At 34.8% G+C, this 27,933-nt stretch overlaps 1 protein-coding gene across 1 annotated transcript; it reads left to right on the top strand.

The window, feature by feature from the left end:
* Nucleotides 1-907: 907 nt before the first annotated feature.
* On the top strand, nucleotides 908-26,897 carry LOC149068282 (uncharacterized). The gene is made up of 3 exons (XM_089251919.1): nucleotides 908-1,210; nucleotides 19,419-20,827; nucleotides 25,178-26,897. The coding sequence occupies exons 2-3, from the start codon at nucleotides 19,684-19,686 to the stop codon at nucleotides 26,392-26,394; spliced, it is 2,361 nt and encodes a 786-aa protein (XP_089108045.1). The 5' UTR covers nucleotides 908-1,210; nucleotides 19,419-19,683; the 3' UTR covers nucleotides 26,395-26,897.
* The last annotated feature ends 1,036 nt before the right edge of the window (nucleotides 26,898-27,933 follow it).

The following is a 27,933-nucleotide window of genomic DNA, read 5'->3' as shown; positions in this document are numbered from 1 at the left end:
TTGCACGAAGCTTACTCGAATTTTTATTCTTTATTGAAGTCAAAGATTGAAATTATTTTACAAATACAAATACAACGCCACAACAGGCAAATTGCCCAACGAGGTGGCTGACTTAAGAACATCATGGATCCCCGAGCCCCTACCTACTACTGCTACACCACACGTGCACCCCCCCCCCGCGGAACCCCCCCAACGAATCGGTACATGCGGGAATGTGCGTGTACGTGTAGTGCAACCTGACGTAAAGTTTGTTTCTGTGTAATGCTGTCATCTGCCCCCAGTTTTACTAACTATGAGTGAAGTGTTATGGTTGAATGATTTACCGTTGTAGGACTGTTGCTCTCTGTGGCGAGACTTTTTAACGGGGAGATCCGCTCGCATTTGCGCCTTGAAGTTGGGAACCACAGAAAACCAACTTCAGCCGACCACCACTGTGGGGTTCGAACCCGGATCCTCGCATCACGAGTCCGGCACTATAACCACTCGACCACCACAGCGGCTGGTGGTTTTTTCAACTTATAAATTATATTACGATAATCACAACTATAAATGAGAATATTAATCTCCCACATTCGTCTTAGTGAACGTTTTTTTTTCGTGGAATTCATTTTAATCCACTGCAATTAGCAGTAATGCTGTATTTTCCGCCATTGTGATTTTTTCGTTATTTCAACAATATTTGGCGAATTAGTTCGGTTTTGGCGTCATTTTGGTGATAATTGGCGATGTCCGGTATTTTCCCGTATTTCTCTCGAGGAAATATGGTCACCCTAGTCTTGATGAATGTTTTATCTCGTGCAATGCATTTTTGTCCTCTGCAATTTGCAGTAATGGTCCATTTCCCCGCCAAATTGTAATTTCAGCAATATTTGGCAACGTTGTCCAGTTTTGGCGACAATTGGCGATGTCCCGTACTTTTCCTGTATTTCTCTGGAGGACATATAGTCAGCCTGGGAATAAACAAAAAAGAAAGTTGTCAAAAAATTTCGGATTTTTTTCCATATATAAGCTGGATGAATTTTTCTTTTTTCGAGCCGCCATTGCGAGGTTCTGTTTTTAATGCAATTGTTAACTGTATTAAAAAAAAGTCCGATCTTGCTTTGATCTCCAATAACTAATTAACTATGCATCGAAGTAATTGATCTCCAGCTCTTGGTGTTCATCTAACTGGGTTCTTTATTGCAGAGAGGAAGCCTCCTGTCCTTAGAAGGTAAGCAAAGCTTTCAAATGAACATGGAAGTAATTTACTTTCATTAACAGAGAAATATAAAAATTGAACAAAACCATTTTGTAACACATTTTTGTAATTATTATATTGTTCGTCTTTATTATTAGTTTTATTATTTTTTCCGAGACGTTACTATGATTTAAAAAAAAATAGATTTATAAATGATAATTTCGAGAATGTAGAACAGTGGTTCTCAACCGGGGCGCCATATGGCCCCCAGTGGTACTGGGATACTTCAAGGGGGCCACGCAAGAAAATGGAGAAAGGGGCATGACAGGTGGTTTGGAGGGATGCAGAGAGCTGAGAAGAAAAATTAAGGTGTGAAGAAATAAAGCTTATGTACTAGTGACTATACACTTACAGAATCCAACAAAACTACTCATAAAACCAGGGCCATTTTAGGGCATGTATCCACCCGGGCCTCACCGCCTACATTTTACAGCAGGTTCCCTTGGGGGGGGATTTGTAGGCCCACGGCTAGATTTTTTACAGACCCTTCTATATTAAATTTATAGTGTGAAAAAACAAAAATTGATGAAAACCATATCAGCCCCCCCCTTCCCGGGCTGCAGCCATGTCAGTCGGTCCCACTCTTGTGAGGGGTCATGCCCGGGAGGGGATTTCATGTCCATAAGTGACCCCACTTGATAATATTTTGTATAGTACAATAAATTTTGAAAATAAGTCGGGACTATGTAGGCTGTTTATTCCCACCTAAGTGTGGGACTACCATAGCATCACTTTGCCTAAGGGGACCATGATATTGAGACGGCCCTGAATAGAACTCAAACTAGCGAGGAGCCCCAAAGCAGAATGTTTATCACTGTTCTGCGACGAGCCCTCAGCTGACTGGAAATGTTCTGCAGTAAAAATCCCCATACATGTAATAATGTTTTTTTGCACTTTTTCTTAAAATTCTTCCAAATTGTTCTGCTATGTACGTCACAGATTTTGGCACATTCTGCTTTGGGGGGGCGGGGAGCTCTATAAATTCAAGTCCAGTGGTCTGATTTTATTTGCGAAATTTTCGTTCAGTATAAAATTCAGTGAAAAAAATCAATTCAGTATGTATAAAGCATCTTGCTTCTAGATGAGGGTCGATGACTCTGGGTAAGACAGGGGAGCCACGGGGAAAAAATATTGTTCAAAAAGGGGCCATGGCCAAAAAAGGTTAAGAAACACTGATGTAGAAGACTGGAGTGGACATTTTTCATATAAACAGCATTTCACAAATTCCCAGAATTATTTGTGTGATAAATCCAGACTTTACTGGAATTAAATTTACTCTGAAAATATTGGAATTTTGATTGTTTCCATAAATTTTGAATTCGTATATAGTCGCTGGAAATATTACTTTCATGAGTTCCCGAATTTTTTCTTTTGCAAATTCTGAATTTTCATTAATTCAGGAATTATTACTTACAAAAATTTGGAATTATCATTAATTTTGGAATTATGGAATTTCTGATTCTTGAATAATAATTATTTTTTCACAAAAATTCTACAATTACAGTTGAATCCTGTGATAATGCCACCATCCCACCCAAAGAATTTTGACCCTCTAGAGAGTTTGGCGTTGTATCAGATCGTGGTTGGAATAGTGTTTAAGCAAAGCTGTTCCTAATGAACTACTGTATCTTGTGTCGTCCTCTATAAATAAAATAACATATTTTATACACATTCAATTTAAGTTAAGAAAATTTGTGAAGTTATAAGCACTGTACACACACTGAACTAAACAGGAAAAAAAAACTATACATGTACCTTTGAAATTATTTTAATTTCGCATAAATTTAGCGACACATTTTATAAGTATAAAAACAAAATATATGAAGGGAAATAATGGCGGCATTGTATTTGGTCTACACTGGTTTGATAATCAGAAATTTCCCGTTCCTCAGATATTGAAAGAACAACTCCTTGAACAAAAAATACACGTGTAATGTCCAAAATAATTCCCTAGAGAGCACAAAATTATTTTACAGTCGTATTAAGTATTTATTCTTTGTATGACATAGTGATTTTAAACATAACATGCAATCAACGTGTGTATTTTCGACTGTAATTTTTATATTGAAAAACAGTATTTGAAGTTTTTGATGAGACCGTTTAAACTGTCAAAAACTGTCATGCATCGAAAACCTGCTTCCCCTGATTAGAATATTAGAATCTTGTTAGATTAAATCTAACAACCAAAGATGTTCCCACTAAAAACTTTTTTTTCATGCCCCATTGTTTATTCTGCGGTATAGCATATTTAGGGGGCATGAAAAAAAAGTTTTTAGTGGGAACATCTATGGTTGTTAGATTTAATCTAACAAGATTCTAATATTCTAATCAGGGGAAGCAGGTTTTCGAATTATTTATGGTTGTTAGATTAAATCTAAGAATAAATCTAACAACCATAGATGTTCCCACTAAAAACTTTTTTTTCATGCCCCCTAAATATGCTATACCGCAGAATAAACAATGGGGCATTTATTACATTCCATGTGGTGATTGCTCTCTTGGTTGTATAGGACAGACAAGGAGACCCATAAAAGCAAGATTAAATGAACACGCTCACTGTGTTAAGAATCAGGAATGTGAAAAATCGACCATCGCCGCTCACTGTTGACAAGAAGGCCATAAATTCAATTTTCAAGAAGCAAGAGTTTTTCACAAAGTCAAGTCCACAGTGGATCTAGATTTCTATGAAGGCACATACGTATATTCGGGCCTTCAAAAATATACTAGTGAACGATAATAAATCTACACCCCTGATCGCAACACCATGGCTTAAATTCATTTCGAGCGGGAATTACAAGAAAATTTGAATGGACCAATCGGATAGCACTATTCCGCAAATGTCCAATCAGGAGGCTGCATTAGTATCTCACGCAGGCTCACAGCTTCACTCTGACCACGACGTTTGAAGTGAACAGACGTACTTCTTCCCCTGAGCAACCGAGTGTTAAGATTTGGTATTCAACCCAAGTGGGAAACTGTCAGCGAGACTAGTGGTTAAATTTTTCCTCTGAAGACGGCACACATTGGTGTTGAAATGCATTAGGACTTTTATTATTTTTTGTGTATTTGCCTTATTCGTTGGTGTTTTCTCAATATTCTTGGGCAAAGTTGATCAACTCTTCTAAATATTAGAATCTGACAATCAGAAGAGTTTTTGAAAAATATTTTCTGAAATCAACAAAAGACCACAAAATCTTACTTCAGTCTTAAAAAATGAAGAAAAGATCATATGTGAAGCTGAAAATATATTAGAAATGAAAGTTCTGACGCTAGAAACCTATGCATTATGTTTCAGATAGTTTGAATCCTAAACTAGATTGTCTATTGTGAAATTTAAGCAAAGATGAGCATAATTCAGAATTGATTTACCACTTGAAAACTATGGAAGGTATGCCATTTGAGAGAATCCTTTCAGAATTTCCCGAATACGGAGAAAGATTAGCTCAACTGAAACCTCTCACCCCCAAAGCAGAATGTTTAGCACTATTCTGCGACCATCCCTCAGCTGACTGCAAATGTTCTGCGGTAAAAGTCCCTATACATGTAATAGTGGTTTTTTTTACTTTTTCTTAAAACTCTTCCAAATTGTTCTGCGACGTACGTCACAGATTTTCGGCACATTCTGCTTTGGGGCCTCTCACCATGGTCACAATTTAAACGAAAATTTTGTTTTAAATGTTTCAGGCAATGAAAACTGAATTATATTTCATAACATAAACAAAAATTTGTAATTTTTTGTAGTTATTCTAATAAAGAAAACATGCAGAAGAGAGAGAGAGAGATAGAGAATATTCTCACCCTACATCTCTACTAGGACCTATGTTTATTTTTTCCAAAAAATGTTTCACTGTATTACATGATGGGAACACCTATTTTATACATAATATTCATATTCGTCCCAGTTCATTGTTATCCATATCAATATTTAAAAGAAAACAACCGTTATTGTACAAAGTACAGATGACTGGATACAAAGCAAAAATAATGTTAGAAATAAAAGTCACATTCCTGTGTGGGGAATCGAACCACCAACCTCTCATTGTCCAGGCATGTGCTCTAACATTGAGTTACAGAGAGGGCAGACATTCTCAACAAACAGTGGAACAATCTATTGCCCCTTTCACATGTGCAATAAAAAATCTCTGGAACTCTTCTCAGTAATGGGGATTTTCGCTACACGCCATTCACATGACGTTTAGTTGATGCTGGTAATTCCCCTCTTCTTTCCTATTCCCCTCTTCTTTCCGGAAGTCGTCACTAATTACGTGGTTGAACCGAAGTGGTTGATTCAAGATGGCTGACAAAGGAGCTTACAGTAGTTTTTGTGGCGCAAAGGATTATGGGAGAGGAGGTCGGTGTCGACCACCAATCCACCCCAAGAAAGATGGGCTTTTTTGATGAGCTTCTTTCCCACCTTTTTTTTCCCTACAAGGGGAAAATAGTTGCCATGCCGGTAATTATCACCAAAGCGACCCCCAATCTTGCACATGTGAATGGGGCTTTTGTGTTCCTTCGGCTGGATGGGACTCTGCAATTGACAGATCACCTCACAACTCAGCAATAGCTTGCAACAACGTTAGCCACGAGATGTCGACAGTGAAAGTGGTTGGTGGTAGGATTCCCCACAGAGGAATGTGACTTCTCTTTCCGAAATTATCTCCGCGTTGTATCCAGTAATCTGTACTTTATATAATTGACAGAGGGGGGTTCATCGTTGCATTCAACCTTTACTGTGTCACAGATATTTAATATTGCCTACACTCTGAATTGCAAACACACAGATCTTAAGATGTATGTGTGTCATTTGGTGGATGCATTATAAATACATCCACCAACATGAAAATGACACGTGGTCAATTTTCATTGTTCTTTGGTAAAAATTTTATGAAAAAAGAAATATTTATATACAGAGAAACCTTGTAAGGGGCTGTTCAAGTATTACGTAAGCATTACGTAGCCATTCTTGACCCCCTCACCCCCCCCCCTTGTCAGCAAAATTTCGTCATCAGCTCTGCCCCTCTGAATCCTAACTGATATTTTCATAAAGGGTGGTTAATGACGTAAGCATTATAAAAAAACCCCTCCCTCCCTTGTCATCAAAAGTCAGCAAATCAGAAACCCCCTCCCCACATCGATGATGACGTAATACTTGAACGGCCCCTAATATGTCTTTCACATTACCATAGGGAAGAGACTTATGAACGAGAGTGTCATTTAGGATTGGAAAGTCCCGCAACCGTAGTAAAAATATTTTAATATATAAAAGTACTAAAATGAATGAAACTGCAAACACATATAATAATAAATTAAAAGAGGGGAATATTTTTTTTCCTTTTTTAAGGGGTGTTAAGTGTTTCGACCCCCACCCCCCAGAACATCAAGTTATTCATCTGCCTGTTTCAGATTTCAAAAATGCTTGATTAAAGCTGTGGAATTTTTTCGATGTACTTTTTATGGGCCCATAATTAATTTTAAAATATCCTAACCCACATGAATTTATGCAGTTGAATAATCAAAAGACAGTACGGAGACATTAATTTCCATGCTTGAGAAGATATAAATAAAAAATTGATGGATATCCAACTGAAAAGTAGGTCTGGCTAATTATTTTATATTTAATTTTCTGAGCTTCGTATATCTCTCTTAAGGGAACTCAGTATGTCAAAAATCGAGAATTCAATACAATTTTTAAAATTATTGATGTGACAGAAAACCCACAGAATTTCCGCATTTCTACAGTTAAAATTGGCAATTTTAACACTGATTTCTATGAGGATCACCCTTTCCCTGACGTCAAAGCAATGATGATTATGACGTCTATTCAAAAAGCCTCATTACTGAGAGTATTGAAAATGTGGCAAACCATTATAAAGGCATAAACTATTATGCATATACTAACAGGATTAGAGAAGTGACAAACCACTGTAAAGCATATACACATCTGAAATGCATTGCTAGGGAACCATGGTAATTGTTGCGTTACATGTTCAAAACATGATCTTTTTTCTTTGATGCATGCATGGATACGTTTTCCTAAATTTGAGGATACTTTTCTCAATGTACAAACATTTATTTTTTCAACCTCATTCTCAATGTTTACTTTGAGTCTATTAATGGTATGTGGGTCATTCTCAGATAATTGTAAATTTTGGCTTTAAAAAAAAATTTTAATTTTATTGTTTTAATTCCTGATTTTTTTATGTCACTGCAATTATCCATGTCTGCAATCATGAAAAAAATTACCAGCAGAGATCGTCTGCCTTAATTATAGCTGTAATAAATTTATTAATTTTCTAGTTGGACATGGTAATTACAGATACAATTGTGGTAATGACATTAGTGATCATGGTAATGACAGCCAGAACCATGGCAATGACATGCCTAATAATTACACATATATTTATTTTATAAACAACCTTATTAGTTTTTGTAATTTATATTACAGAAAAATTAAAATTTTAATAAATAATGTATAAAATGATACATTTTTGTAAGCTTTTGTCAATTTTAGAACTTTAGAAAAAGCAAAATGTCTAGATGATGTCTGATAGGGGGCTGATATCTTTGCCTTGGGATTTCTGAAGCAAATATCATTTCAATCTCTTCTAACTGGTTATTTGAAGTGATTTACACTTTGCTTCCCAGCACAAACCACGAAGTTCACTTTAATGTCTTTGCTAATGATCCCAACAACCTCTCCTGCAAGAGAAATGAAATGTTCAGGAATGTACAATTTTTAATTTATGCGTTTGAATGAATTATTTTTATATATTATATTATGCTTAATTCTTCATTAATTATATTATGCTTTCAAAACGTAAATAAATTCAGCAATTAATTTCCTATCAAAGGATTTTGTTAAAATGACACTGTGATAAAAATTCTATCTAAAAAGGAAAAAAAATTGCCCGTAATATTTAAATGAAAATTAGAAAGAGACAAAAACCCTAGATACAGTAGAGGCTGTCAAATCCGCACCTCTTGGGACAGAGGGTTTTGCTGATTATAGAAATTTGTGGGTTTGTTTACATGTTTTATGCAGTTTTACAGTTAATTATTGTATGCAAAGTACATGCATATAATAATAAAAAACTTGATAATTAAGGATTATTTAATGAAAATTGCGAATAAAATTGATCAAAGATTTTCTTAAATAATTACTATTAAATCAAAATAATCCTAATGGTTTTTCTTTTATTTTCAAATTCAAAATCACCATGATTCTATTTAACTGATTAATGACCTAAAAATTGGTTTATAAAAAATAAAATTACAAAGTAAATCTTAACATATAAATACATCAATATTTTAAAAAGAAACACCAACTTCGAAAACAGAAGTGGATAAAAATTAAATCTGACAAACAGAGAGAGAGAACTTAAAATTTCTGCTATTGCAAACTGTGTGAAGAATAAACTTTTTTATGTTTTTTTCCCTCCAAATTAGCCAAGCAAAAGTTCATTTTATCTCTAAACCCTCTATTCAAAAATATTTTTTAAATCTACATTAAAAAAAACTATGTTTAAATTTATAAATCACATCAAAGCATATTTGTTTGCATTGAAAATGCATTGTGGATTATAGAACATTGCAAATTATGGGTGTGCAGATTTGACAGATTTCACTGCATTTAAAACTGTCTTTTATTCATGCCCGTTACAGAAACAAGTTAAATATTAATACAAGGGTCTTGTAAATCTTCAGTCCCCATTTTTATAAATAATAAAGAATTGAATAAACTGTTCGCAGGAATCAAAAATGGAGATTTTTCCCCCATTCTTAAATAAGGTTGGCTTTTTTAAGAACAAGAAATCGGACCAAAATCTCAATTTACCTCAAATACCTCCATATAATAACATGATGGCAACCTTAACTAAGAAATAGTAATAAATTTTTAAAATATGTTTAAAATTGTCATTATATACCGTGTCCCTAAACATCATTACCAAGTCTTCAACATGCCTTGGTAATGACATTTTTAAAGTTAGGACGTTAAGATTTTTCAGGGCTAAACTATGAATAATTGGAAGCTTATGGTAATACTTATTTTGAAACCGGTCCCGAACCCTTTTTATAATTCATTCAGAAAAGTTAAAGTTATTAATATGTGTTTCAGTAATAATAAACTTGGTAATGACATATAATAAATACACTGACTAAAATTTTGGAACAAGAGGAAGTAGCACTTACATAGTTAAGCAAAAAAAAAGACATCACTGCTTGTAAGAACATGTGGAACTGTAAAATCAAGAGCATCATCAATATAAAAATGCCATCTAGTGGAGATCTGAATAAAAAGTTACTGTGTACCTTGGTAATGACACTTACTTCTAGGGACAAACGTTAAATATGGATAATTAGTAGAAATGTTTTCTGTTATGTCTAAGGTGTCAAATATATAAACAGAAGAGAAATGAAATATACCCAAATAATTGTTGCCTTGAATTGATACAAAGCTTTCAAATTCTTAAAAATAAAGGTCTCGATTAATAAATTTGTGTGTAGTTTGGGACAAGCCTTGGTAATGACATTTACAACTTTAACATTTTTTTAAATATTGAAATTTAATTTTTTTTTATATTTCAACAAGTGCACAATGCAGTGCTTGAAAATAAATGTTGATAAAAATGTGAAACATTCATGGTTGATTTGTGTAATTTACTTTATGTAGCCAGGGACATAAAATTTACTATTATCTGAGAATGACCCATGTATAGATTTTTCATATGAGCACGTGCATTTAGGAAACCCCACAGAATGAAATCCAGTGAGGAGAAATCAGGGGGAACGGGAGGTGCAGAGTTCTTTCAAAATGAGGCGGTCAGTCAGCAAAAAACTTGGTGAGAATGGCATGACATTGCATTTGACATGTGTCAGGTTGTTCCATCCTGCCGAAATCAGTAAAAACGCTGATACTCTTCCAGTGATGCAATAAATTGCTTGATTATGTCAATATACGCAGTTCCATCCACTTTATGTTAAAAAAAATGTTATGGCCACCATCTTTTGACGTATGCCACAGCACGCTGAACACCAATTTTTGATTGATGCATGTGGATTTCCTGTGCTCCATATTCGCGTGTTTTGGCTGGTGACATTTTCAGAAAGGTGAAACCAAGCTTCATGTGTAAAAAGCACATAATCAAATGTTCTTACTCCATTAGTGTTAGTTAATGACCTGAGCCATCAATAGTAGCATAACCTCTTGTATAAACTGATCAAGCACTTTTAATTCTGGATTAACATGAATACAATATAAATGAAGATTATAATGAAGAAGTTCTTCAGTGCTTTTGTGCACCTCTATAAGATAAATGTGATTGTGATGCGATCTTTCTCACACTCTTTGCTGGTATGACTGCAATATCATACTCTCAACTTCATCCATATTCACAGAACAGAAGGGCAGCCATTTCATTTCTTATTGTGAATGCTTCCAGTTTCTTGAAATCAATTTATCAAGAGAAATATTGTAGTCCTATCAGGTTCATAAACATTTAGGAATATATTTTTAAATCCTTCAACTTTTCTGTAAGAATGTATTGCTCAAACAATTTTCACAATTTTTTAGGGTTGCACGAATTTTCGATCATCCTGTATAATAGCATTACATGTATTGAAACACAAAAGTAAAAGTAGTTTGTTATATTATGTACTAATATTTGAAAAGAACTTCGTCATCGTTTCAGAGTGGTGTGTAAACTACATCACTTGAACAGCTTACTTAAGATGTTTTTCTGTATTATGTTATATATATATATATATATATATCATATATATCTTGTGTGTATATATATATATATATATATATATATATATATATCATATATATCTTGTGTGTATATATATATGTGTATATATATATATATATATATATCATATTTCATTTTAAACATCACCGATTCTATACCGGCCCATTGAAATGATGTCAATTAAAAAGTTTTCAAGGTTATAATGGATTATAGGAATGCAGTGAAATTTATTTGGACTTGCTTTAAAAGTTTTTGTAACTGCGACATCTTGAAGTATTGTTGAAATCCAGGTGACAGCCATTTTTAAAGATAAATTAATGAAAAATAATAATTATTTTGTATTTTACTTACTTCATGGTCTTGGACTATTCATTGTACAGTAAGTAGCATTCATGATTTGAAATTATGATGCACATTTTGTGTATAGGTGACACTACAGTCTTTTTTGCATAACAAAGCAGTTGGATACATAGGCCTATTCTAGGTTTTGTAACTCTGATGCTACCCAATAGCATTCGATTGTCTTCTGTATTTTTAGGACTTGCAGAGGCATATACAATGTTTACAAAGTGCTAGAAATGTAAATGCTTCATTAGTCAAAAACGATGATGCATTGAACATTAAAATTTAAACAAATCCCTTTAAAAAAATAATGCACAACACAGTAAAACAATATTAACAATGCTACATAAACAATATTTACAATGCTCAGCAAGAGCTAGAAATGAAAGTGCTTCAATTGTCAAAAACAATTACTCTCTGACATTGAACAGTAAAATGCAAACAAATCTCTGAAAAGGGATGGACAATGCAGTAAAACCATCCAGTTCATCTAGACTTATTTGTATTTGACCTTGTAATTTACACATTTTGCACTGTTTTTGGATGTGGTCTGGCAGGAGCGCCATTCTTAAAAAAATTTGCATGTCTTCATAATTGCTGTATATGGAACAGGAGAGTTGACAGAGACTGGACTTTGAAAAACTGCTCAAAAAAAGAATGTAATATATTGTGAGGAGAGACAGAATTATCTGTGCTTGCGTTGCTAGTATGCTGTTTTGGCGTATAACTAAAAAAAAAATGTCAAAATACGAAAATAGGTTTTTGATGTTTTTTTAAAATTGTGCTATGATCATGTCTGCTCCCCCCCCCCCCCATCTTACTTTTTGAAATTTGCAAGTGGGAGTTGTGACCCGGCCTAAAAGTTTTAGGTGGAGAGTGGAGAACAAATTTGGTGGGTCATTAACACATACTTTTTATTTTATTTCTGATTTTTATGCCGTAAGGATCCATTTCATGGGTTTTGTCCCAGTTTGTCCTTCCCCGCCCGAGTGGCGCAGTGGTAAATATGCTCGTCTTCCACTATGAAGGTTACCATCAAGGTCCATGGGTTTGAATCTGGGCATTGAACATCAGAAGCAAGTTCTTTACCTACCAAACCTAGGGTGACCACTGATGAATGGAGCCTTCATTTCCCACCCAACTCCACTGGTTGGAAATTGCAGTATGATGATATATGACCGGAGTTGGTGTGCGGTGAAGTAGTTTGTCCTTCCCCAATTCCCACTCAGGTCAAAATAGTCCCGTTTCATCTGACCTCTTCTTACCCCCTCTTTCCCTGGATTACTGTCGCTCAAGATAATTCAGCCTGTGGTTTCATACTGGTGAAAAGAAGGTGAGTGATTGACATACCAGCAAAATGTCTCAAAAAATTTCACGAATCACTAACCTACAGCTTGAGTAACGTGGCCATATTACACAGAAATGCCTCATATTTTTAGTGATATTCTTGTGTTTTTGGCAGGGTTGTTTGGTTTAAACCATGGTTTAAACCTTGGTTTTAACCAACTGGTTTTTTTTTAAAAAACCACTTTGGTTTTTTTCAAAAAATCAGATAAAAGTGGCCTAAATATTATTTTTTTCCCTGAAAAATATCATATTTTTTCATTATTAGCCAAAATGTTTCATATTTACCTCCTTTTATATCCTTGGGGTACATTCTGACGGTATATCTTTAAATGACATAAGATTTTATAAGTGGTTTTTTTCAAAAAGTCTCATAAAAGTGGCCAGAATATATATATATTTTTCATATGAAGTATCTTAGTCATTTAAAGTTATATATAAAAGCCAAAACTTCTCATTCTTACAACATTTTCTAACCTTTGGCTACATTCTGATGCTCTATCTTTAGCAAATTCATGAATAAGGATTGCATCACACATCTAAATGTAGTGGTGTATTACATATCTCACAGGGTTTCTTTTTCCCTTCACAAAGAAGCAGCTACAGTAGTGACACCATCATGCTAGGGGCAGGTGGTCCTATAATCCAATAAAGACACCAGCTGTCCTTAAAAGACAAAGACTAGTGTACTAGTTGTTACATTACCTCACATACATTTTCATTCCCATAAGAAGTAGCACATCTACTGTATATCTCCCAGTCTTAATATTCAATAGTTGTTTTTTTATACTTTCACACACACACTGTTAAGCCCAGTTAATCAAGGTTCTACTGTATAGTAGTAACAGATTTATGAAAAATAATCAGCTATATACAGGGTGATTATAATTTAAGTTTTGATTCCAAAACTATACAATAAGTACTGATCCGAATGACTTGGAAATTTGAATGGATACTCCTGAAGCAATGGACGTTTCTTTCGCAAAAGAAAAAAGTGCAAAATGTGCAAGTAGATGATGCTGTACTTGGCCAGCAGTATAATCTATTTTGTGCAACCACATCATTCCGGCACTTCCACAGCATCAGTGTGTGGATAGAACTTCTATCAAGATGCACATTACAATACCAGCAAAGCAGCTGCTGAAGACCCATTTTGACAGGATGCACCTTAACCCTTGTAACTACTGGCTGTGGGGGTACCTCAAAATGTTATAAACAGTGGTCAGATTGCAAACTTTGATGAATTGTAATCTCCAGCACATTCCCTATATGTTAGAAGTTCCTCATTCCTCAGGAATATGAACGGGGGAAAGGGGGCGCGTTTGGTTTAATAAAGCTGAATTGCAAGCACATCCACATTATGACCATGGCATATTCCGATTCTGCTGTTGAACAAGAATTTTTGTGCTTTCAACCTCGTAGCCAGAACACGCGGTGGACAACATATTTAACATTTTTTGAGTAAGTTGTAGTTATTTGTTCAATTACTTCATTTTTTTGTGATGTTTCCGTGAATTATGGACTTGCAATGCTATAATTAAGTTATAATTTTGCCTTGACTGGCTATCGTTTCCATTCTGCGAGCAAATTTCCCACTTTTTGCAAAATAGCTTCGTAATTAAGTATACTGAAAGTAACTGGAGAAAAGCCTTTATATATTATATGATTAATAATAACATTAAAAGAATTTTCAAACACACAGTAATCCATTGAGTTAAGCAAAAAATAATTAAATGGCAAAATTTGGTTTTTGTTAAAATTTAATAAATATTTATTGATTAATTAGCATGGGAATTGTGTTAATTACATTAATAAACATTTTATTTTTGTTAATTATTGGAAGTTTGAATGATTTTTCAGAAATTTCATTGTTTTTAATGTTAATACTATTTAAAACAAAAAAACCGGTTTAAACCAAAAAAACCTGGTTTAAACGAAAAAAACCCGGTTTTTTGGTTTTTTTCAAAAAAAACGGTTTTTTTACCAACCCTGGTTTTTGGTCATTCCCACTTTTTTATATACTTTTTCTGGTTTTTTTTCTGCAATCTTTACTGAAATTACGAAGATAATTTTCATCACTTGTAAATTATATTATGATAATTCATCTAAACATATTTGTTTTGTTTAAGTTTTTATTCCCATGAACTACATTATTTCCAATAAATTCATTACCCTGATATTGATAATTTATGAGCAATAGCAATAACTGGTGATTTTGCTGTCATATGACCACATTTTTGGAGAAAATTTCCAGTATTCTGTATTCTGCCATATTGTAAGCTGCCAGTTTCCCGTATTTTTCTGAATGAAATATATTGGGTGTGTAATAAAATATGCTTCCAAGTCAATGAAATAAAATTCTATTGAAATAAAGTTTTCTTCATCTTATTCCTCCTCTGTAATTCAGTTTTGGCGGTGTTGCTGTAGCAGCAAGAGAAAAAATAGGTCTCACGTAGGCTTGTGTGTGTTTTCCCGCCAGAGTATAGTGGTTAGTTAGTTGCTGTAGTGTGGTCATCGAGTTGTGTTCACGTGTATGCCATGTTAATTTCTGCTTTACATTAAATAGTTATTTTGTTGTTAAATGATCTGCTTTCAAATGCCATCCTTGCAAAGATTCGCAACACAATCAAAATTGATAATTAATGAAATAAATAATTTCAGAACAAATAAGTCTTCAATTATTTTTGCCCCCGTCTGACTCTGAGCCTCATTGGCACTTCTATTATGATGTCACTGTAAATTATATAAATATGCCCTTGTGACTCTGGATTCTTTTACAATTATGAAAACCTCAATATGAGTTTGTGGCCTGATGGGGAAATTTCGATTTGGTCAACATTGTCCAATAGGGTGAACACCACTGCCTCAGGCCAAGATTTTTCACATTCCTATACTGTGAGTTCAGATTTTTAGAACAAGTGCTGTTACTTTAGCACAGTTCTGGATGATGACGTCATCCATGTTATAAATGCAATTTCTAAAATACCCTTGGTGTAAAATAAATGTGTGTGCCTAAAAAAATAAATTTTCTTTAAATTGTGGGGGTTTTGAAACATGTTCTACAATGCCATCTGATATTTTTGATATTTTCAGTCAAAAATACACATTAAATGTATCAATATGTATAATTGTATGATATTTTCATGATTTAAATATCAATGAATTTACATATGAATTCTTTGAATTTTTCAATCAGAAATTGGTTAATCAGTAAATGAATAGATTTTTTCAGAAATATTCATATTCACAATCTAGAATGGTTTGATATTTTCAGTTACGAAGACATTGATATTTTCAGTTACGAAGGCATTGATATTTTTAGTCTCATATTTTCATTTGAGAATGATTTGATATTTTCGGCTGAGAATATTTTGATATTTTCATTTGAAAAATATTCGATCTTTTAATTTGAGGAAGGTATGATATTTTCATTTTAAAAGCCTTCAATATATTCATTTGACAAGTGTTTGATATTTTCAGTCGAGAATGCATTGATATTTGAACTGAAAATATCAAACTATTCTCAACTGAAAGTATCAAACTATTCTCAAATGAAAATATCAAACTATTCTCAAATGAAAATATCAAACTATTCTCAAATGAAAATATCAAACTATTCTCAAATGAAAATATCAAACTATTCTCAAATGAAAATATCAAACTATTCTCAAATGAAAATATCAAACTATTCTCAAATGAAAATATCAAACTATTCTCAAATGAAAATATCAAACTATTCTCAAATGAAAATATCAAACTATTCTCAAATGAAAATATCAAACTATTCTCAAATGAAAATATCAAACTATTCTCAAATGAAAATATCAAACTATTCTCAAATGAAAATATCAAACTATTCTCAAATGAAAATATCAAACTATTCTCAAATGAAAATATCAAACTATTCTCAAATGAAAATATCAAACTATTCTCAAATGAAAATATCAAACTATTCTCAAATGAAAATATCAAACTATTCTCAAATGAAAATATCAAACTATTCTCAAATGAAAATATCAAACTATTCTCAAATGAAAATATCAAACTATTCTCAAATGAAAATATCAAACTATTCTCAAATGAAAATATCAAACTATTCTCAAATGAAAATATCAAACTATTCTCAAATGAAAATATCAAACTATTCTCAAATGAAAATATCAAACTATTCTCAAATGAAAATATCAAACTATTCTCAAATGAAAATATCAAACTATTCTCAAATGAAAATATCAAACCCTTGTCAAATGAAAATATCAAACCCTTGTCAAATGAAAATATCAAATCCTTGTCAAATGAAAATATCAAATCCTTGTCAAATGAAAATATCAAATCCTTCTCAACTGAAGATATCGAACACTTCTAATATGAAAATATGAGACTGAAAATATCAAATCCTTGCTAAATGGAAATATCAAATCCTTGCTAAATGGAAATATCAAATCCTTGCTAAATGGAAATATCAAATCCTTGCTAAATGGAAATATCAAATCCTTGCTAAATGGAAATATCAAATCCTTGCTAAATGGAAATATCAAATCCTTGCTAAATGGAAATATCAAATCCTTGCTAAATGGAAATATCAAATCCTTGCTAAATGGAAATATCAAATCTTCTCAACTGAAAATATCACACCCTTCTAATATGAAAATATTAAACCTATGTCAAATGAAAATATTAAACCTATGTCAAATGAAAATATTAAACCTATGTCAAATGAAAATATTAAACCTATGTCAAATGAAAATATTAAACCTATGTCAAATGAAAATATCAAACCCTTGTCAAATGAAAATATCAAATCCTTCTCAACTGAAAATATCACACCCTTCTAATATGAAAATATGAGACTGAAAATATCAAACCCTTCTCAAATGAAAATATTAAACCTATGTCAAATGAAAATATCAAACCCTTGCCAAATGAAAATATCAAGCTCTTCTCAAATAAAAGTATCAAACCCTTATCAAATGAATATATCAAATCCTTTTTGAATGAAAATTTCAAATCATTCTCATAATATATATTAAATATCAAAAATATCAGCTATTCATATGAAAATATTGGTTATATATGAGAAATATCAGATACGATAGTATGAGATGAGAATTAAAATATTGTTTTATTAATAAACAGTAAAAGAAGTGTTCATGTTAAGCGAAATGTTCCCTTTTTTAATTTAGACCATGCTTAAAACATTTATAATAAACATTACGTTGACCATTTTATCGAAAGTATTGGATATATATATGTATAAAAATATCGGATATTTTCTAAAGTATCACGATATTTACGAACGCTGATCTAGTTGGCATAAGATGAATGGGAAAAAGCAGGGTTTAGTTCAAGAGGGGAAACGAAAATATTGATCGCGTCATGTCACGTGATGAAGTTAGAAAAAAAAATTGAAATCTTTCGTTGTTTGTCAACGCCATTATAATGTATCCGATCGTATGCTGCTCTTGACCGTGCTTATTCAGTATTTGATCTTGCTAGTATAACCTTTTATAGAATTCAACAGTTTCCTTTCTTGACTCGAGGTGCTTGTTGAATATATTTTTTGCTGGAGACTATAAGCTTCGATCATTTCGACGCGCAGGTAATCAACGCTCTCGTTAATATGCAAATACTAAGGCAGACTGGGGTGAATTGACAGCGGGATTTGTGAGATTATGCAAGTACATATTTAGGGTTGCGTATACGATTGGAAAGGAACGGAAGGGAGTCAGGCCGTACTCTTCCTTCCCTCCATTGGTCATCAACTGAATTATATAATATAACATTACATTCAGAGCCTTGGACCCTTCTCTGGGGTCCCTTGAAAATGTTAAAAAATAAGTAAATACTTTTTGTCAGTCCCTCTCCCCATTTGGCTCGGGGCCTTGGGGCAGTGCTCCGGTTGCACCAGCCTAGTTACGGGCCTGATTATATTATTATTTTTGAGGGCCACAACAGGCAAAATAACCAACAAGGCGGCTGAGGGAGAAAAAATTTCGATGCAAAATAAAGATTCTAACCAAATCTGAAAATACACTGCCCATAAAAATTATAATTGTCTTCATCTAAGTATAGACAGCTTCTCGATTATAAGAGAATTTCAATTATTTCGTGACGGAATTGTGAATAGCAATTCAAATATAGAATGGTGATATTATTTTAGTGTTCCTTGAACTTCTTTGCACATTCCGGTTCTTATTGATTTTTTTTTTTGTTTTTTTCTGTCCCTCCTCCACATCCAATTATGTACGAGAATAATGGGTTTTTCTTCCTCCTCTAATTTCTTCCTCCCTTCCAATGGGACTATATTTGAAGGTAGTATTCATTTTTATAAAATATCCCGACATTCTTAGCCAATCATAATGTGAAAATATCAGAAGTGATAGAGAAGAATAAGTACTCTCATGGCCGGTGTCATGATGATGAGATAGTTCCGGGCTAAAAAGTCGTGGTCCAATGTGATTTTAACTTACGGACGTGTCGTCCACATCTGCAATGGCGGTGAACGCGGAGTCGCTGTGATCCCTTTGGCTGTCTAGAAAATACTGAGGAGTTGACGTCTCTGGACAGCCAAGAAAATCACAGTGACTTGGCGCGAACTACCGCTGAAGATGCTCCCGCAGATGTGAACCTAACGACTGAAAGCTCTACCTGACCATTGGTACTTAGTCCGGAACTGCATTGTCATCAACATTAGAAGTGTTCCTTTGAATCATTACATGGAGTTTCATTCTTCTCCTCTGCAGGTCTTTCAATGGCTTGATCAGAATTCGAGGAATGATAACGAAGTAATTCAGTTGATGTGATGAAACGAAAATAGAATCGAATCTTTTGCTCTTTTGAAAACTACCATTTGCTCACATTATAATGTATAATCCATGTTTGGTTCATGATGAAGAACACTAATGTCACCTACAGAGCAAATAGGAGTTAAATCACTTCCCAGAATAACAAGGTCACGTGAAAGGACGAACCTCTCGTTCAACGAAATAAAAATATCCAGAAATTACAATGGAGAGCAATAAGGCAAAGACGGTGAAAGACGAGGTTAGTACCGAAGCAGTGACGTACAAATGTGCTGTTTGTGGTGAAGCATTTACAAGTAAATCTTGCCTAAATAAACATAAAGGGGAGCATAGCAGTGAAAAACCATTCGAATGTGTTTTTTGCAGAAAGCGATTCCCGTTCCCTAGTCACCTTCAACTCCATGAAAGAACCCACACAGGAGAGAAACCCTTTAAATGCACCATCTGCGACACGGCGTTCCGACGTAGATCTCATCTAGAACACCACGAAAAAGTTCACTCCGCAGATAAACCTTTCATTTGCGTGGTTTGCGGTAGAGGATTCAAGTACCGCAACAATTTAATCGATCATACTCGGATACATTCTTTGGAGAAGCCATTCGAATGCGAAATTTGCGGTAGATCATTTTCATTGAAGAGCTCCCTAGTGAAGCATAACAGAACTCATACTCAAGAAAGACCTTACAAATGCACTGTCTGCAACAGAGGATTTTCGCAAAGTTCGAGTATGCAAAGTCATAAAAGGCTTCACACTGGAGAAAAACCCATCGAGTGTGACATCTGCTTTAAGAAGTTTGCCCAATATTCAAACTTGAACAGCCACAGGAAAGTTCATACCAAGGAGAAGCCTTATGAATGTCCAGTCTGCAAGAAAAGGTTTTCCCATTCGAGTGGCTGGAGAACGCACGAAAGGATTCACACTGGAGAAAAGCCCTACAATTGCGCTGTTTGCAAAAAGTGTTTCACGCAGGCATCTGATCTCCACCGCCACAGAAAGGTCCACTCTGGAGAAAAACCTTTCGAGTGCGACGTTTGCGATAAAACTTTCTTCACGCGTGGTGAGTTGAAAAGCCACAAAAGAATTCATAGTGGAGAGAAACCTCACGAATGTCCTGTTTGCAAAAGAAGGTTTTCACAAATAGGTAATCTAAAAACGCACGAGAGGACTCATTCTGGAGTGAAGCCCTACAAATGTACCGTTTGTTGCAAATCGTTCTCACAATCATGTAATCTTCGTCATCATAGAAGGATCCATACTGGAGAAAAACCCTTCGAATGCCATGTCTGCAATGAACCATTCCGGTTCCATTCTTCACTGAGAGTGCACCTGAAGACTCATGAATCAGAAATGATATGATGCTGTGGAATATTCTTCACGTAAATCTCATCTTATAACACATGACAAAATTTACAGTAACTTTAAATTCCGGTGATAGTTCAGAAAACGTGAACGGTTACAGCGACTGTAAACAGTACTGTTGCAATCTCATGGTGATTTACATCAAATCTTTCTCGTAATGTAGTGATGTTTAAAGTCGCCAGCATTCCTAGAATGCTGTTATTCGTTCGGTTTATTTATGAATATTTATGCAGTATTAGTCTGTAAATTTTTAGGATTGTCGATTGCTACGATAAGATCTCGATAGCGATAGCAGCTACCTTTTTGATGTACTGCAAATAGTTCTAGAATAGGTTAGTGGAGTGTATGTTTATCGCGATTAGCATGTAGTGGGCATGTTTTGAAGAATTGCTATGTGACTCCCAGCCGTGAGTCTTGATTGCAAACGGTCAATTTGCTTTTCCATGATGGGCTATCTCGAAGTCATAACAATAGCTAAAAAGAACAAGAAACAACGGCAAGCTTTCGAGAGTCTGTCATTAGGATAGAACTGTGTCCTTTCTATGCCTGAAACCAAGATTCTTATCACACCAGCAAAGAGCGTGAGAGGACTATGATCTTAGGTATATACTATACTGAACCTCTTCTAAGACCATAATCTATTCTTTAAAACAGTGGTTCCCGACCTTTTTTTACTTGCGGAGTTTTTTTAGCCTATAACTTCTATGCTCTATGGTGAAACCCCGCTTTTCGTTTTTTTGTTCATTCATTTTTCAAGTTTATTGATTTTTTCAATTGTCTTCAAGTTGGAGAATACCTGCTCACTAAGACAGTATACTTGTACCTACTCTAAGACTAGGATAAGAAAAAGTTGCATCAATGTTCTTGGTGAAACGCACCTGGAGGAAAATATCTTCTCAGATCTTAGAATAATTCTTATAGGAAAGTTTGACACTGCACCAAAATTAACATCTTGCGCTTTCAATAGTGTTTTTTATATATTTATTTATTCAATATTGTTTGGCCGAGGCCTATACAAGAGAATGCGGAAGTTATGTATGACGAAAATGGCGATTGATGATACAGAAAAATTCAGAAATCGTAGTATAGTTTACAATATTTGGTGGTAGGTTGTTTCAGTCGATAATAGTTCTTGGGAAGAAGCAAAATTTGTGACAATCTGAAGAAGCTACGATGGGCTATAATTTTTGGGAATGGCTGAGTCTAACAGAGAAATGTGAGGGTGGGTTTAATTATAATGTTGGAAGTGTCGATATTAAAAAATTCATGGAGGATTTCGTAAAGAAAAGTTAAACGAGACATGAGTCTAAGAGAGGAGAGCGGTTGGATATTGAGTTGGCACTTGAGCTCCGATATGGAGACAGACGAAGACGAACAGTTAAAAATGAAGCGAGTGGGCTTATTTTGGATAGATTCTAATTTGTCTATATTGGTTTGGGAGAGAGCAGGGAGGATATATGTCTGGTCGCACAGGTGACGTACATGACAGGTGGAGTTTGTCAGGTTACGACGAAGAAAAGAGATTTTTGGAGACACTTGCCAAAAATATAATCAACGCGAAGATTCCAGCGAAGATCGGAAGAGATTATAATGCCCAGGTATTTATAATGGGAAACCTCAGCGGGAAATCGGGGGGGGGGGATTCTTTTACGGGCAACTGTCATAAAAACTGGTTTTGAGAAGTTGAGGGGCAATTCTCACGTTGCAATTTTCACATTCGGAAATAATGCTAAGGTTGGGTTGTAGAGATTCTTGGTCGGATATATTGCTCACTGCTTTGTAAATGGCACAATCATCTGCGAAGAGTCTGATACGGTAGTTTATGGAGTCGGGTAGATGATTTATAAAAATTAGAAATTTTCTTATTTTTCTGCGCCAAATAGCTAAAATAGCGAATTTTGCTTCAGTATGCACGAAATTTCGGAAAGGACGCCAAAACATTTTTGTACCTGCTTTCCGCGAAACGATTCTTTCCGAGAAGAGCGTGTTTTATTCCTCTGTACTTTTCAGCACCACCTCCTCCCATCTTCTGTAGTAGTGCTATCTCGTGACCTTGAAAAAATAGAGGTCTCTGTTTCAAACTAGTTTAACTACACTGTAAAGTAGTGCTGGAAAAAAAATTTCGCTTGCTACCTATGTGTGCTTTTCACGCTTTGTAAGCATTAATGAGATATTTTTTACATTTGAACATATTTTTTTCATAAAAAAAATTCAATTTTTATTTACCCTTCGCAGCTTTATCCCAAGACAGTTTTTATTTTTTGTTAAAGTGCTGCAAGCATGTCGAACCAATAATCTATCTGGTGTGTCGTCCAAAGAGTTGCCGGAAGTTGAGAAAAGTTTACGAAATTGGAGAGAAGGTAGCGGATTTTTTTTTCGAATCAATTTTCGGATTTCCCCAGCAAGTTCACGCGCTCGACTTTGTCCCCGAAAATCGGATTGGAATAACTGCGGCTCTTTATTCTAACTATTGGCTCCTCATCGGGGTTTCGCGATGGAAAGCCCGATAATATCTGATCGTGCAACTGAAGATGGTTTGCAGTGGTCTTTAAGCTTTAAAACGCAAATGTCAGTCAGTTTGCGTTTTCAAAAAAAAAAAAAGAAAGTCGCCACTACAAGCAGCGAAAATTACTGTAGTCGATCGTCATTGCGTCAAATTCCGATGTTTCGTGAAAAGAAATTTCATTCCGGGAGTAAAGGAACAAGTCCGCCAAATTATGAATGTTAATTTAGAAACTTTGCCAAATAACGAATGTTAAATCGCCAATATCGCCAAATAACGAGTGATGAATCCCAAACATCGTGTTGATTCTTCCGAAATTCTCTAGCATTTTGCAAGTTTCTTTCCGAGTATAAAAAAATTGAAACCTTATAGAAAATTTTTAGCCCTTTTAAACTGCTACTGTTTCAGACAGCAAATAGTGCCCTCAGTAAGCAAAAAGTGTCATCTTAAATAGACTGGTGTAAAAAATTTTATGACAGCCGCTCTTTTAAATAAGGTGCCAGAAGCTTGAAACTCCAAAAAAAAACAAGCTGATGAAAAGATTTTTGATAACAAAAGACAGTGCAGTTGTTTTGTTTTGGAAAGGGGGTTTTTTAAAATATTCTTTTTTAAGTTAATTTCTCTGCTCCAATTTATAAATATCTGCTCAGAATCGTGAATTTCGTTGCTACGAAATGGACTGTCACTTCCCACCCCTGAATCTAAATTATTATTATTTTTTTTTTTTTTGCTCGCACTCTAAAATTACTGATTGTTTTACCCAATTCATGATGTGTCTGTCCATTTCTATATCTGCAGAGAGTCTTAGCTGTAAAAACTTGCATTTTGCATTATTATTATTTTTTTACTTGCTTGGTCTTCCAGGGTAAGCCATAAGTTCTTACTTTATGGAAATTCATTTAATTCAAGACGTAATACTGTTGGACCACGAACGGTATCTTCGAAATGAAATTATAAAATAACAACCATAAGCCACTCACAAAATGTTGGGCGCCCCGCCATCATTAAAAACTCGAATTACAGCTCCTTTCCTCCCCGCTATTAAACAATATTTGAAGATTTTTATTATTCTCTCTCTCCCAAACTTCTAAGTCAATCAAAATGTAATATTAAAGTGACAGAAAAATAGAGGCTGTCATGGTCGGTGTCATGATAAGATAGTTTCAGGCTAAGAAACCCTGGTCCAATGGGATTTCAACTTCCAGAAATGTCCCCATCTGCAGTGGCGGTGAGCGTGAGGTCACTGTCACCAATTTTTTGTCCACAGAAAACTAGAGTCAAACAACAACTCGGATGTCTTTGGATAGTCAAGGAGCACACCAGTGACTTTACGCTTTCCACAAACGGTGCCTTTAAATTATTTTGCTCACTGAATTTGAAAATAGTGATTCAGCGAGCGCGGACACGTAAGCTCAAAATATGTTTTGCACAATTTCGCTGAAGACGTCCTCCTCAGATGTGTGGAATGTGCCCAGAAATTTCATTGGACCATGGCTCTATAGCCCGGAACAATTTTCTCAGCTATATGAGAAATTACCTTCTGGATTAAACAACATTACATTACATTTCGTTCTTTTCTTCAGGTTTTTTTGAACGGTATGATGAGAATTCAAGGAATAATAACGAAATACCTGAGTTACTACGATGAGACGAAAGTAGAATCGGCCGTTTACTCTTTCGAAGACTCCTGTTAGCGCACTCTATTTAATCCACGTTTTGTTCACGAAGAATGATTGAAAAATGATTTTCAGAATGGATCGTTATTAATTTACTTAAAAGAAGATTGAAGTCACAGAAAAAAACAAATCTCTCTCTCTCAAGGAATATAAAATCCAGAACTTTCAATGGAGAATAATGAGGTAGAAGAGGCCGTAATAGAAGAGCTTAGTGCCGAAGCAGCGACGTACAAATGTGCTCTTTGTAACGAAGCATTTACAAGTAAATCTTGCCTGAAGAAACATAAAAAGACGCACACACGAGAGAAACGTTTCAAATGCACTATTTGCGACAAGGCGTTCCGACTTAAATATCAACTAGAATACCACAAGGTAGTTCACACAGATGAAAAACCTTTTCAATGCGTGGTTTGCGGTAGAGGATTCAAGCACTACAAGAATTTAATCGAGCACACTAAAGTGCACTCTTTAGAGAAACCTTTTGACTGCGAAACTTGCGGTAGATCATTTTCGTTGAAGAGCTCTCTTGTGAAACATATCAGAACACACACTAAAGAAAAGCCTTACAAATGCACTGTCTGCAATAAAGGATTTTCACAAAGTTCGAGTATGCAAACTCATAAGAGGCTTCACACTGGAGAAAAACCTATTGAATGCGACATTTGTTTTAAGAAGTTTTCCCAAATCGCAAACTTGAACCGCCATAAGACAGTTCATACCAGAGAAAGGCCTTATGAATGTCCAGTTTGCAAGAAAAGGTTTTCCCATTCCAGTGGTTTGAGAACGCACGAGAGGATTCATTCCGGAGAAAAGCCCTACAGTTGCGTTATTTGTCAGATGAATTTTACGCAGTCAGCTTATCTTCGCCGCCACAGGAAGGTCCACTCTGGAGAAAAACCTATGGAATGCAACGTTTGCGGTAAAACTTTTACACAGTCAGCTTATCTGCACCGCCACAGGATGGTCCACTCCGGAGAAAAGCCTTTCGAATGCGACGTTTGCGATAAAACTTTCTTCACTCGTGGTGAGTTAAAAAGCCACGAAAGAGTCCACAACAGCGGAGAAAAACCTCACGAATGTCCTGTTTGCAAAAAGAGATTTTCACAAAGGAGTCATCTGAAAGTGCACGAGAGGACTCATTCTGGAGTGAAACCCTACAAATGCATCATTTGTTGCAAATCGTTCTCAACATCATGTTATCTTCGTCATCACAGCAGGATCCACACCGGAGAAAAACCCTTCGAATGCCATGTGTGCAACAAACCATTCCGGTACCAATCATCACTGAGAGTGCATCAGCATATTCATGAATCAGAAACGACGTCATGCGTGTCTGCTGTGGAAGATTCTTCACAGAAATCGAATCTGATAACATGATGTTCCAGAAGAGGTGAACGATTTTTTTCCCTCCGCGTCTATTAATCCTCGCCGATATTCTTCATGGTGATGTACAGTAAACGCCTCGGTGCTTCAGAGACAATTTTCTGATATTTGCGTAATATGAATATTCGTTTATAAAATGCTTTTGGAATACCGCATACCACTGCAAGATAGCAACAATGTATAGGTTGGTTATAATTAAACTGCCCCTACTCACAGAGTTTAGTTTTAACTACCAAGTACAGCAAATAGTTCTGTTATATGTTGTCGCACGTGTAAGGAGCATAGAAGGACTACGTCTTACCGGAGGGGGGGGGGGGTGTGTGTACATATACTCTAATATACATCTTCCTACCTATACTCTATAACTCAGAAAATATACTTGTACCTCCTCTAAGATTAGGGTAAAAGAAAATTGAACAATTGAAAATTAGGGTAGAATCAATATTTCAGGTGTATAATTCATAAATGATATAAATAGGGTTTTTTCCGCTCTTAAATCACCGATTGTCTCAAATCATGATGTGTCTGTCCATTTATGTATCTACATGGATTATTAGTCATAAAATCTTGCATTTTGTGTTGGTTATTTTTTAACATGTTTCATCTTTTAGGTTGAGCCAAAAGTCACTAGATTTTCTGAAAATTTACATTCATTCATCAACCAAAAGTCAATAGACTTTCTGGAAATTCATCACATTGAAGTCGTAATAATGTTGGTTCACGAACGGTATCAGAACCAAATTATAGAATAAGGAATCCATCAGCCACTCAAAATGTAAAACATTCACCCCAACAGCTTCTGATTTTGAATTAAAATCAAAACTTAATTTCAAAAGAAATGGCTTGATATTCCGGAACGCGAGACCTAAAGTGTTCTAATCACGGAGTTACGCACCTAGGTTATAAACACTTTGCCTCAGGTGCTACTTTATAATTGGTCGGATATATTCATGTGATTTCTTCTAGAACTTTATAGAAGTTTGAGAACGATACAGGAAATTATAAGCATGATTCGACGGTAATCACCGAGTAAACACGCAACAGCTTGATACATAGTTCTTCAACGAGCTTTTGCTGAAGATAATTTACGTTTAGCTACGACACCACCAGACCAGAACATTGCTCCCACTCTGTCATAAAGGTTCAGCCAGGTCGTAAATCGGCAAAACAAAGAAGTAGTGCATGCTTCAATTGATTTATAAAAGAAACTAGAAATATTTTTAGTTTAAAGCTCTCTTTCAACATTTGAAAAAAAAAAAAAAATTACGAGTAGTATCAGATTTGCATCCAAATTCATGTTATGAATTAGTAGTTCTTTTTACGGCGAAATTGGTTCTGATTCAGAAGAAACTGACACCATATGCTGGTGTCAGTTTCTTCGTATGACAGTTAATGAAAAAAAGAAGCTGAAATGGCGTACAATTGCGTTATTTAAGTTTTGACAATAACTAAAAACTTTCGTTAAAAGCTGTAGAACTTTTTTTCCATTGTTGCTATAAAACTTTCTAGTGTATATTGTAGAGTTGCCATGTT

Source organism: Pholcus phalangioides, unplaced genomic scaffold (assembly GCF_987345545.1).
Source record: "Pholcus phalangioides strain wild (caught in Gottingen) unplaced genomic scaffold, Ppha-v1.0 ptg000027l_1, whole genome shotgun sequence".
NCBI classification, from domain to species: domain Eukaryota; kingdom Metazoa; phylum Arthropoda; class Arachnida; order Araneae; family Pholcidae; genus Pholcus; species Pholcus phalangioides.
The sequence above is the reverse complement of the archived record's forward strand: the minus strand, read 5'-3'. Positions and strand labels throughout refer to the sequence as shown.

What these genes read in the sequence shown, in the direction of transcription:
- LOC149068282 (XM_089251919.1), top strand. Translation starts at nt 19,684, where the DNA reads ATGGAGAGCAATAAGGCAAAGACGGTGAAAGACGAGGTTAGTACCGAA. An exon ending in GAAGACTCATGAATCAGAAA is followed by an intron (nt 20,828 to 25,177) that starts TGATATGATGCT and finishes TATAAAATCCAG; the next exon opens with AACTTTCAATGGAGAATAAT.